Source organism: Natator depressus, chromosome 2, assembly GCF_965152275.1.
Source record: "Natator depressus isolate rNatDep1 chromosome 2, rNatDep2.hap1, whole genome shotgun sequence".
Taxonomy (NCBI): Eukaryota; Metazoa; Chordata; order Testudines; family Cheloniidae; genus Natator; species Natator depressus.
Genome location: NC_134235.1, coordinates 255,829,275 through 255,841,544, shown reverse-complemented (window position 1 = coordinate 255,841,544; position 12,270 = coordinate 255,829,275). Strand labels below are relative to the sequence as shown.

The following is a 12,270-nucleotide window of genomic DNA, read 5'->3' as shown; positions in this document are numbered from 1 at the left end:
CCTATAGAGACATATTTTGATCTCTCACATGGTAGCTTGCAGACGTTTTGATTTTCCAAAGACAAATGCCAGGTTATCAAGGTGGGAAAAAATAGGCCACACTGGGAATCCCCAGTACTGATCAGAGACACTAAGGATATCACTCAGAGAACCACAGAAAGCACGGATGGGATGATACGTGCGTTTTTTCACTCAAGTTTCTCTTGATTAACTTAACAAAGTTAATTTAATCATTTCAGCTTTTGCCTTTCTTTAACCCCATGCTGTTCATACTGTTTTCTTTGTAGTCACTGAACAAGAGACTAAAGTGCCCAAGAAAACCATCATCATGTAAGTGCTTTTTTTTTTTTAAACAGTCATGTTTTGATTTGCTGCCTATGCATGATCCAATAACAAGCCTGTGTTTGTTGGCCGTGCAAGTGTGTTCATTCCCATCCCATCCGATTTCTTGGTATTTTGTGTTATGAAATGTAACAACCTGAAAAATGTAACCATCCCTCTCAAAAAGCAGGAACACTAGAGTTTAGACTCAGTCTGGACCAAATTCTTCCTTCACATATATGAGCACAGATCCCACTGATGTCAATGGAAATTGCACTTGAGTTTGAGAAGGTAGAATCTGGCTCAATAACACGAGACATGACATTGTTAGAAGCAAGTTCATGGCTTGGACATGAAAGCAGATACTAATAATTGACTTCCTTGTACCTTTGTTAAATTATGATGAGCGTGTATGAAACAACAACTGAAATATACATAGAAACAAAAGCTGAATACCATCTTTTACTTGTTTTATTATTCTTGTATATTCTTATAATCTTCTATTCATTTATATAGCACATTGGGTCCCAATGGCTCCATGTAGGTGTGTAAGACAACAGGTCCGGGCACCTAAGAGTTTTCAAACTAAATAGCCAATTGGCAGACAAGGGTAAAGTGGGGAAGAGGTACTGCCTTTTGCTGTTTTCCTTTGACCTCAGTGGCAGCTAGATTGGGCTCTTTGGGCAGTGGTGAAAAAGTTTTACTTCTGCAAAGAGCAGAACCCCTGGCGTTACTGTCCGTACCAAATTGTTGTGTGCTGTGTGTAAAATACAAGTGGGTTAGCTAAAGATTATGCAAGACACAGTTTTAGAGAACAGATTCAGAAGTAGCCCAGGAAAATGAGTCCTTGTTGCTCTTCCAGGGGTTGCTCGGGGTCAGGCCATGCAACAGTTTAAAGTTTAAAGCTTTTACCTTTATGAGCCTCTGCTGCAATAAATCAGTAGACAGAAGGACAAAGCATTTTGTTTTGGATTTCTTCTCAGTCATCTGGTGATGTCAGCAATCTTGTTCTAGTTCTTTCTTTTTAAAATTGTCTTCTAATTCTCTCCAGCAGTCATACACTTTGTTAAATATCATTCAGCAAACACAAAGTGCCATTCAGTAAACTGATTACTAAGGTCCTGATAAGTAAATTCTACAGAGAGTACTGATTTAAACCTCTGAGGCTTGACCCAACTATTACTAAAGTCTTCAATGGGAGATGAGTCACGCCCTAAGTATGTATCTATGAGGATAGCAATGTTCAAACTTTACCAACACGGAGCAAGTTAATTCATAAATTTGAGATGGAACAGAACCAAAATCCCAGCTGTGCAAACCCCCAAACCTTGAGCGTACTCATATGTGGGTCTTAACTTTGCAGCTCAGGCTCAAACCCATATCTAATGCACGTATATAAAGGTTAATTCTCAACTCGGTTGCCAGAGATTTTCACACGTAACTTTGATTGGCATTGATGAGAGTTATGCACATACAATGTAGACCTTAAAGACTCTCCAACAGTGAAGGCTGGTGACCCCTGGCTGGAAGCAAGCAATCCCAACATGAGAAATAGCTTTAGGCATGGTGAGAAGGTAGTGGCGCTGAGGCTAGGGGGAGAGACTCTCAGTGGGAAAGTGTGATGTTGGGTGAGATCATTTCAATGTGAGAGGTGTAAGTATGGGGATAGGCACATTCTCAATGGAAGAGGCTAATGCTGCAATGAAATATATACTCAGTAAGAGAGGGTGATACTGGCATGGACACATTCTCATGGAAGGAGGTGCTGGAATCACATCGTGATAGGGTGATGCTAGAAGAGAGAAGTAGCTCAGATCTCTGAATCTTTAAGTCCCTGTCCTGGCCAAAAACGAGCAGAAGAAGTTCTCTTAGTGGAGAGTCCTTGATCCTTTCCCATCTCCCTGTGCAGAACAGCCTATGGGAAGGGTGGAGGAGGTAGGAGAATTTCCTGTGCAAGGAATGTTCTGTGGATGGCAGGCCCATCTTGCTGGGGCTATAGACTGAGGCGTGGAACTGCCATGTGGAGCTGGGGAGTGAGGCTGGAAATATGAATTCATACTCATTCCTTCCTGGGTCCAGTCCTCTTTATTGATCTTTCGGTTGCTTCCCTTTCGGCCTCTGGCTCTGCACTTGATGCTAGAGGCTGTGGCTCAGTGAAAAACAAACTTGGCTTTGCCTCTTCTGTTTCCCCTGGACCAGCCACCTCTAAATTTGGGGATGGGACTCTTTAAACCCAGGCTGTTGTGCTATTTGAAATGTACATTTTTACACGTGACTTTCCTTATGACTTTTTCAATGTTATGTCTACAGGAAAAAGTCAGGGGAAAAGGACTTATTTGTTTGAGAAGTCTGGGGAAGCAGACATTTATCCCAATCTGTACTGCAGCATGTTTAAGGTCAAACTCTGCCCTGGGATAGGTGCATCCCATTGACATCAGTGTGTATGTATCCAAGTGCAGATAATGTAGACCTCAATGTGCAGAAGTCCCTGATGTTCTGGGCACCTCACCGTACCCACAGCAAAGCCAGTAGAATTATTCTGAGAAATAGTGAACATGGATTATGGGCCTGATCCTGTACTTCTTAGGTAAAACTCACACTGAGGGTAGGATCCGGTTCCGTGCAGTATGCTAGCCCATCATCATTTTTACTGTAAAAATAAAGAGAAAAATAAATGCACACACATGTATGCACACACACACTTATAGCAAGAGGGAATACTAATGTCTTGGCATGAATAGCTTCTTCAGGAAATATTTCAGCTGTCTTTCCTTTCTTGGCTTTCCCCATGTGCTTAACGATCTTCTAACACTGCTTTTATGTGTGTGTGAAAATGCAGGTCTGTAGTCCATGCTGTTGATTGATAGGTAAACAAACCCTTTCTTTGTGACCATTCATTTTAACCTACAAAAAGAGAGAATATGTTTATAAATAAGAGGTGAATTTCTGACCCGTTGAAGTCAATGGGATTTTTGTCATTGACTTCACTGGCTCCAGGATTTCACCCAAGGAGACTGGATCAGGGAGAATGGGTTGAACTCCTGACTGTCTTTGGGATCTTTGGATGAAACTGCTATATGACTGCAAAGTAACACTGTTCCTGTTCTAAGAAAATCATTGATAATAGTCAGTGAAGCAGCATGCAATACAGCAGGCATCTAAAAGAGAGCTCCTTAGCTGGACATACCCAACATGCTTCTGTGCATTCCAAGTGTTAATGGATTTGGAAACCATTTGGATGGGACAGTGCAGAGCTCTCTTGACAGAAAACCTGATTCTGAAAGTGAGTTGAGTATGTGTGTGTCCCTCTGAAACTTAAATGCTCACAAAATTGAGTGCTCACAAAACTAACCCCACCTGGGTGGCTTTGTCCACAATGGGCATGTGCTGAGGGAGTGTGGATCCCGGAACGATTTTTGGCTTCACGCAAACTCCATTTCAACCATTTTTGTCATCAGAGAGGAAACGATAACAACTGTGGTGAAGACCCCAAGGCAAAAGCGAAAGATGTCTCCCGCCCGTCCTCCTTCAGGTTACTCTCTCTCCCGCTCTCCAAGATCTGAGCTGCTGACGCCAGAGCCAGTTTATGTGACAAAGGTCAGGCAGCCTGTACACAGGCAGGAGCCGGAGGCCACACGGAAGACTGTCATCCCTACATTCTTTGTGACAGAGCCAGAGGACAAACAAGGAGCGGCAGCTAGACCTGTTGTCGTAGAAACCAAGGTGGAAGAACAAAAACCCAAATGGGTCGAAGTGGAGGAAATCATTGAATTCAAGGTGAAAAAATCACCCAAGCCTGCAAAGAAAAGAGGCGCTTCCCCAGCAAAGCCAGAAAAAGATGACTCAGGAGTATTGACATTCACTATGCCTGACCCAAGACCTAGGCGTTCCTCTGAAGATGACCCAAACACAAACAACTCCAACAATAAATTAGTGGAGCAGGCCAAGTCTTCCCTGCCTAGAGACAATATTTCAGATGTCGACATCCCAACCCTTGCATATGGAGCTGACCAGGAAGGAGCTCCAGTCAACAGTGAAGAAGACATAAGTTCTCAGTGTGGGTCTGAACAGTTAGGAAGTAGTTCATTCATTGACTATGGGACTGACGGAAAGAGCTGCATGCAGGAAGCAAGCAATGACGATGTTTCAGAAGCTACTTCCCCACTGCTTGCCTGTGTGGGTGAACCCTTTGTCTTTAGCCTGGAGACAGCTGATGCAGGCGAGCCTGAACTTCCACCTTCACCGGTGAGCCGAGGGGTTAAGGAAGAAGCTGATGAGTTAGATACATCTTGGACTGCTGAAGGGGGAGTACCTGATACAGTACAAGATGAGGATCTTCCAGAGGAAGATACTGTTATAATTGATGAGCCAGAGGAGCTAGAGACAGATGACATTGGCAACCGAGACCCCAAAATCCTGACCCACAATGGAAAAGTGCTAACTCTGGAAGACCTTGAAGATTACTTTCCTGAAGAAGGTGAGACCTATGGATGTGATGATCAAAACTACACAGAAGACAAACCCTGTGAGATCTCTGTGCTCCAGACAGAAATTAATGAACCGACAGTGGGGAAGCCTGTGTTGCTAAATCTCGGGAGACCTGTTGTTCCTAAACCAAGGCAAAGCTTTTTCAGCAAGTTCAAGGAGCACCGTCCTGAAGGAATGTTCATGTCAGCATCCAGAGTAACAGGAGTGCAGTCCGTGGGTCCGTCTAACATTTCTTTCCATGTGAGTGAGACATGCACCGCAGCAGCCGCTCCTGGTGTGCATGCAGCAGCGCCAGCAGCCTCACCTGGACCTTCCTTCCAAGTGAAACCGTCTTTCTGTACCGGAGTTCAGCTCTCAGCGGACAATGGACAGTCCAGCTTTAAAACTGAAGTTTCCACAAGAACCCTCAGCTATGGAACTATCGGTGAGCCTGTTATGTTGCACATCAGCACGGAAGACCCCTCCCAGAGCTGAGCAGATACAAGCAGCATTCTTAAAATCAAATAAAAAAATACATAAACAAACAAAAACATTCTAGGGTGGGTGAAATTGGTGGTGAGAATTCTAGGGAAACACCTAAAAGAAAAATACCTTAAGGAAAACGTATAGACCGTGATATGTAGAGCTTTTCCAGTCTTAAAGGGAACACTTCTGTCAGTTCAGTTTATAATTGATCCTGGTGAAAGCATATCATTCCATAGAGAAGTGGTGAGAGGCAGGTTCAATAGACTTAGGGTGACCTGCCTCTCTTACTTGTGACAAAAATATAAATAAGCAAGCACATTTTTCTTCGAGAGTTTAAAAATTACTTCAGCTCTCAGACTGAGAAGTCACTCAGTGGTGAGACATTTAAGGTATCTCAGCTTGGCAATACCTTCCAGCCATCAAGAGAAGGGAGGGTAGTTTCATTTAAGCATATCTTCTGTCACTGTACATGCCAGACAGCCAGCAAAATAGTTTGCACTGCTTTACTTTTACTGAATGCTGATGGGACAAATTAGCTCTACCAAAAATGTGTTCATAAACCTTTCAGATTGTGTAATCTGTTTAAATTATTATTATATTTTCCAGAGAGTGAAACTACAGAAGGTACTACACTTATTAGGCAACACTACTGATTTAAGAGACTGCTGAAACATTTTGGGTGAAATTCTGACCCTACCAGAGTCAATGGCAAAACTCCCATTGACTTCAACAGAGCCCAGTGTGGGTACAACTACGTTCCATCTTTATTAAAAACGCCATCATTGTTAATCAACTACTTTTTGTTAATCCTTTAAGACGTATGGGTTGCTATGGTTCTGCATTCTTTATTCAAGTTCAGTAACGCTATAAATCATCCTAAATTATGATAGAGGTTTGCTTTATCTACACTTAAAAGAGTATTGATTAAAGGAATGGACAGGCTAATACAATATCTACAATCCAGATTAAAAACATGTATCATAAATGAATAATTACTATGTGAGTAGAATGGTTAATTAGGTCTCCTGTGCATGTTAATGGTTAAGCTTCGCCACCAGTGCATTAGTGGTTAAAGTTTCCTAATCTCCTAATGAAAATTTACCCATGAACCATATTAAAATTGCAGGAGTACGAATACAATTAAAACCTTCTTCAAGAAATAACTTGTTTATGGGGTTTTAGTGTACTATGCCATTTGAATACACTGCCAGTGCAAGATGTACCATTATACTGTAGCCACTTTGGTTTAGCTGTGTTGTAGAGGTCACCCTTTATCACAGACAGTTGTGTTTCTCTAGAGCTTTGACAGAGAGATCTCAAATGCATGATGATGGCTAATCCAGTAAGGGTATAATTCTGCAAGGTGCTGAGTGCCTCTGAGAGGTGGTGAGCACCCTCAGCTCTCACTAGCTTCAATGAAAATTGATGTTGCATAGCACTTTCAGGAGATGCTCAGTCCCTTGATGAGACTGAGTCCTTACAGCTAGGTTCTTGTCCCACTTGATGTCAGTTAAAGTTTGCCATTGTTCTCAATGGATATGTCTACACTGCAATTAGAAACCCACCCCTGGCCTGTGCCAGCTGACTCAGGGTTCAGGCTAAGCCTCTGTTTAACTGCAGTGTAGACGTTCGGGCTTGCCCGACCTCTAGGACCCTCTCACCTCACAGACTTGTAGAACCTGGTCTCCAGCCAGATCCTGAATATCTACACCGCAGTTAAACAGCACTTTAGCCTGAGCCCCACAAACCTGAGTCAGCTGTCACGGGCCAGCCACTAGTTTCTAAATGCAGTGTAGACATACCAATAGGACCAGGAATTGGCCCTCGGTGTCTGACATTGTCTATGTGACAGAAGATATGAGAAAAAGAAACAAAACCTTATGTAAGTTGAGTCGCACGGTAATGTTGCTAAAAAAACACAATAATTTTCATCTGGATGGTACAGACCAGGATGTTACAAGAATGCTAAGAGACAGTTTGCTTGCTAATCATCTTAAAGAGGATTAAGTGAGTTTTCTCTTAGAACATCACATGCCAGTGTTTTCAGTCTTGATGTTACCTAACTAGATAATGTGTGAAACTTGATCCAGTGTTCTGCAGAGCACTGCCTTAGAAAAGGTACAGCTAACTTTAAAAAGGTGCCTTCACAAAAATTACAATTCTTGTTTCAAGAGCTGAACCTGGAACATGTGATGGCTAAAATTAATTCAGTAATTTAACGTTCTTTTTCATTTCAGTATCTAAAGGGTATATTTTGTATACAGACGTGCACTACATTTTTGAAGTTTTAAAATTTCTCAGTGACTACAGGTGGTGAAAGAAATAAAACCTCTTTTATGGTACTATCATTTTTTCAATAACACCTCATTGGTTTATACTGTATCTTTTATATACAATGGCTATATATTAGTTCTTCACTTATGAGAAATATTACACTACTGTACATTGGAGAGTAACAGACATACAAGGGGAGGAAATATTTCTGAACTGAAAATATTTCTGTTTTATTGGGCCATATTCTGATCTCAGTTACTCTGATGTAAATCCAGAATAGCTCCACTGAAGTCAAATTTACACAGATGCAACTGTGAAAAGAATTTAGCCCGTAGCCATCGTTAAGCAGAAATAAAATAGAGATCTAGGTCTGTCAAGATATACAATGGAATGTGGAGTTAGTTATTTTCTCTTGACCTGGTTTTTGCTTAGTAATGACTTTGTTAATGAAGTAGAGTTGCATTTCAAATGCTTGTAGCAAAGAAATACTTATATTTCTGGTGATCAACCAAAAGTAAATAACATCTGTTTACATTTTCTTTGGAAATTTAAACAAAAAATATAAGTAAAAAAGGAATTAAAAATCCTATCACGGTACTCTATTTTAAAAAAATGAAAAAATTATTAAAAGTCCTTTACGTTTATTTTCAAAGTATTTTCCTAGAGGTTAAAAAGTATGCTTGTAAGTGATTTAAAATTTGTAGATAACTAAGGATATGTGTGGGGGTTTATTTCCTGTAGATGAAGACATAACACTGTATTAAAATTAACACAGAGAATGTTTTACTGTAATTCCCATGGGCAAAAGGGTGTGAAAAAGGTGGAAACTTCAGTTTGTTTGAGAGACAAAAAACTAAAATAAATCTAAGTCAAGATATGTTATTAGATGCTCAAGTTCATATCAATAAATGTCTTGCATCAGCTATCATTGATCTCACTTGCTTATGTGTTTTTGTTTCTTCATGGTAACTGGCACTCTCTTGAAGTCAATGAGAGCCCATGAACATCAGTCGGAGTTAGTTGGGACCCCAACTGCACTCAAGTATTTCAGGGCTACTGCACTTGAGTTGGAAAAGTTCTGAAGTATTGTGAGAGAGCCTGTTTTGTGAAGTGAAGAATTTTTGGGAACTTTGTGTCAGCATCTCAGGGGCTTCTCTGAGTTGAATTTGAACTTCAACATGTTTGAGCTACTGCCGTTCCTTATTAGGTTAAATGTACAGGGCACTGAAAGGGACACATCAGGTTTAAGGTTTACAATCAATAGTTCAGGATTTTACAACCGGGAAATAGAAGGTGCACTAGGAGTTTGTCTTCACTGCATTGTTAGCTCTGGGTATGTGCACGAGAGTGAACTCTCTTGGGTCAGCCTCGCTCAAGTGAGAGCAGTCACACTGCAGAACACTCACGCTGCACAGTGTTTGTATTAGCAACACAGAGTGATGAGTTCCCACTGCTTTACTAGTCAGCAGCTCTCACGTTTCAACCAATATCTTAGGCCAGTTAGCTTAAGTTTAAAGCACCATTTACAGGAGCTAGACACTTTTGGGTGCGCATTGAAGTTGCGTTAGCGACAACACTCAAGCTATCCCTTGAGCTAACACAGCAGTGAAGTAATAAGATTTAAGCCTGTCCTGCTGAAGAATTGGGTATATTTTGTCTACAGTGTCCATTGTTTATGTCTGATCATGTTTAATTATCCTTGTGAAATTAATCCTACTTAAATCAGAGTAAATTTTCTCCTAAAGGGACAGTGTTCACCACTAAGTATATTCCACTCATTTCATAACAGTTCACTTACAGGTGGGTGCTGAAACACTAATTGGTGGGTAGTCTCAAAAATGGTGCTTCCAGATCAGTGTTAATGCACACAGGTGGGGTGGTATGGTATGCAATTGAGGGAAGCTTGACTGTCCTGTGGATAAACAGAGGGCTTCAGTCTCCAGGTCTTCAGGTCTAGCACCTTTCATAACCACACATGAAGAAAATTAAAAAGAAATTAAGAGGCGACACCGTCAAAGAGGGCTGAGCCAAGGTGGGACCTGCCTTTTTTCTCCCTGAGGTTTGTGTGTAAAGTTCATGTGCCCTAATGATTTTCTGTAAGAGGGGAAGGGAGCAGAATCAGAACAAAAGCTGCAGTGTTTCTTCTTCTGTGAATATGAAATAAAACACATCCGCACTCCTGAGGAATACTAAAAACAATTGAATTCATGGGTTGGGGGAAAGAGAACCATTTTTGAGCCTGGAACTCCCCGTGAATGAAGCAAGGAGAAATTCACAGGAAAAGACAGACTGAAGAAAATGACATTTTCCAGCGGGGACTCTGTATGGAGGTGGACACTCGGTACAGTCCATTAGCGGTAAAGAGCTATTGATACTGGTGATATGACCATCTTGCTCTTAGCACAGTTAATTTTTTCTCCATTCCATAGGAGTCATATTTATTGGTAAAAATATTTGCTGGTCTGATAAAACTAGTAATTGTATTTCCTACTCCATGCATGAGCATACTCTCTCTCTTTCTCTCACCCTGACCTGAAAGCAGTCCTTACACATTGACTCCAGTGGGCTTGTAGGATTGGCCCTTCTGTCATTTATAGATCATTCTGTGTAGGGTCTACATTGTGTACTGACCAATCAGGATTGGTGCCTGGCCTGCCTGTAAATTACTCTTTTTCACAGGAGCACCAGTTTCATAGGAATAGAATTTTTTAAAAGGTGGGAAGTATATTTAGAATAACGAAGTGATGAGCAACTGAAAATGGATGGCTCTAATAAAAAGAAAAGGAGTACTTGTGGCACCTTAGAGACTAACAAATTTATTTGAGCATAAGCATCCGATGAAGTGAGCTGTAGCTCACGAAAGCTTATGCTCAAATAAATTGGTTAGTCTCTAAGGTGCCACAAGTCCTCCTTTTCTTTTTGCAAATACAGACTAACACGGCTGTTACTCTGAAACCTGGCTCTAATAAAGACTGTTAGGCAACCTTAGCATGGAGTAAATTATCATTTGGTTTGCATTGTTCATTTTACACTTGAGACATGCTAGTGTGCCTTACAAAATGGGGGTCAAATTGCAGACACAGTGTCTAGCCTTCTCCTGGGTTCGTTGACCGACCTCTGGCAGATACCTGGGGGGTGGAGGAGCCTGTCCCTTCTTTTACACCTTGGAAACACTTGTACAGCTTGTCATACCCATACAATCTCATAGATTTAAACTGAGTTAGATACTGATTGTGCTGTGACTGTGAAGGGAAACTCTACTATGTACTTAGCTGTTGCTCAGAATCTGAGCCTTGGGCTTGAGAGCCAGTTTAAATGAGTGAGAAAGATATTGGCTATTTTCGGAGATTTTTACCTTCTGCCTATCTTTCTAGCCTGTGAGCTCCTTGAGCCAGGCGCCATGTCTTCCTCCGTACTCTGCTGCCATTCGGCAAATAATCTAGTAGACCAGCCACCAGCAACAGAGGGACTTGGGTTCTACATTTCTTCTGAAGGACTGCTCCCCCACAGAGCCTCCCTTAAGTCCTGTGCTGCCCCTCGGTACTGCCCATCCCCTGCAGTGTGTTGCACAGGCATGTTGCTTTAGAAACATATCTAATAAAAATAAATTAAAAATAACTCTCAGATGTCCCTTAGCGCAAAGCCCACTGCTCCTCTCAGGTTTCCCTGAGGCAAATGGTAACATAAAATATGATATCACAAGCTAAGAAATAATCAAAATATTGTATTGGAGACAGTTCCACATGCTACCCCAGCCATGCCCCTCTTAGTGTGATGGAGTAACGACATTGACACATACCCTTACCTCTCTCCTTCCTCTCCTCTCTCAATGCACAAGTCATCCTGTAACATATTCACTCCTTCTTTCTCTCCATGCAAGAAACCAGTTGTATAGCTTTCATTTAAAATAATAACTTGAGTTTTGTTGCATAAAACACCGTGTTAGCACAGGAGGTCAAACCAGGGTTCCTTCTATTGATCTGATGAACTTAGCACTGTGTGGTTTTCCTCTCACTCATCCTCCCTAGCTTGAGTCACCAGATTGGTCACCTCCACCACTATGTATCACATAAATTCCGTCGCATCTGGTGAGAAGATGTGAGTGTACATAGTGTGTTAAGCCATTTGCAGCAGGATGAGCAGAGTCTACTGGACATTCATTGTGAAGTCTAGCTAGACTCCATCTTCCTGGAAATAAACGTTTGCACATTCTCTACTGCGGAAGGGGGGGGGGAACTTGAATGCAAATGTTTGCTCCGAATTACATTGTGGGTCGATCGATACTGATCTTTTTTGTTTTATTCTGAAGAGAGAAAAGCTATTCTTCTTGTCTGTAGGAGAGGTCTCACCACAGTCAGAGCTGGAGAATTCTGTCCGGGCCTCACTTGAACGTGCAGACAAGGAGATAAGGATAGCCCTGAAGAAACTCGTGGATTCCACATCAGTGCATGTGACTCTTCCTCCAAGTATGAGAGGAAAGGCTGGTGGCTTTGGCGTTCTTGAGTCCACAGCTTCAGATACAGAAAATAGACATCCTGTGATAGTTCATGAAGTCAGCACACAAACCCAAAGTGCTGGAGGTCATGGTAGGTTTGGGTTGAGTTTGGGAAATGTCACGTGGATGTTAGACACAAATGTTGCCAAGACCAAAAAATGAAGCTCTTCTCAATTCTATATTTCTTTGTGTTCTAAACAGAGATGGGTCCAAGACACAAAATTCAG

The 12,270-nt window shown here is 41.6% G+C and overlaps 1 protein-coding gene across 1 annotated transcript in view; it reads left to right on the top strand.

Moving 5' to 3' along the window:
• Positions 1–12,270, top strand: part of OBSCN (obscurin, cytoskeletal calmodulin and titin-interacting RhoGEF) — a 289,193-nt gene that overhangs the window by 238,279 nt on the left and 38,644 nt on the right. The window contains exon 101 of the mRNA XM_074946416.1: positions 11,886–12,134. Coding sequence (XP_074802517.1) covers positions 11,886–12,134 — 249 coding nt within the window. The remainder of the gene's footprint in view (positions 1–11,885; positions 12,135–12,270) is intronic.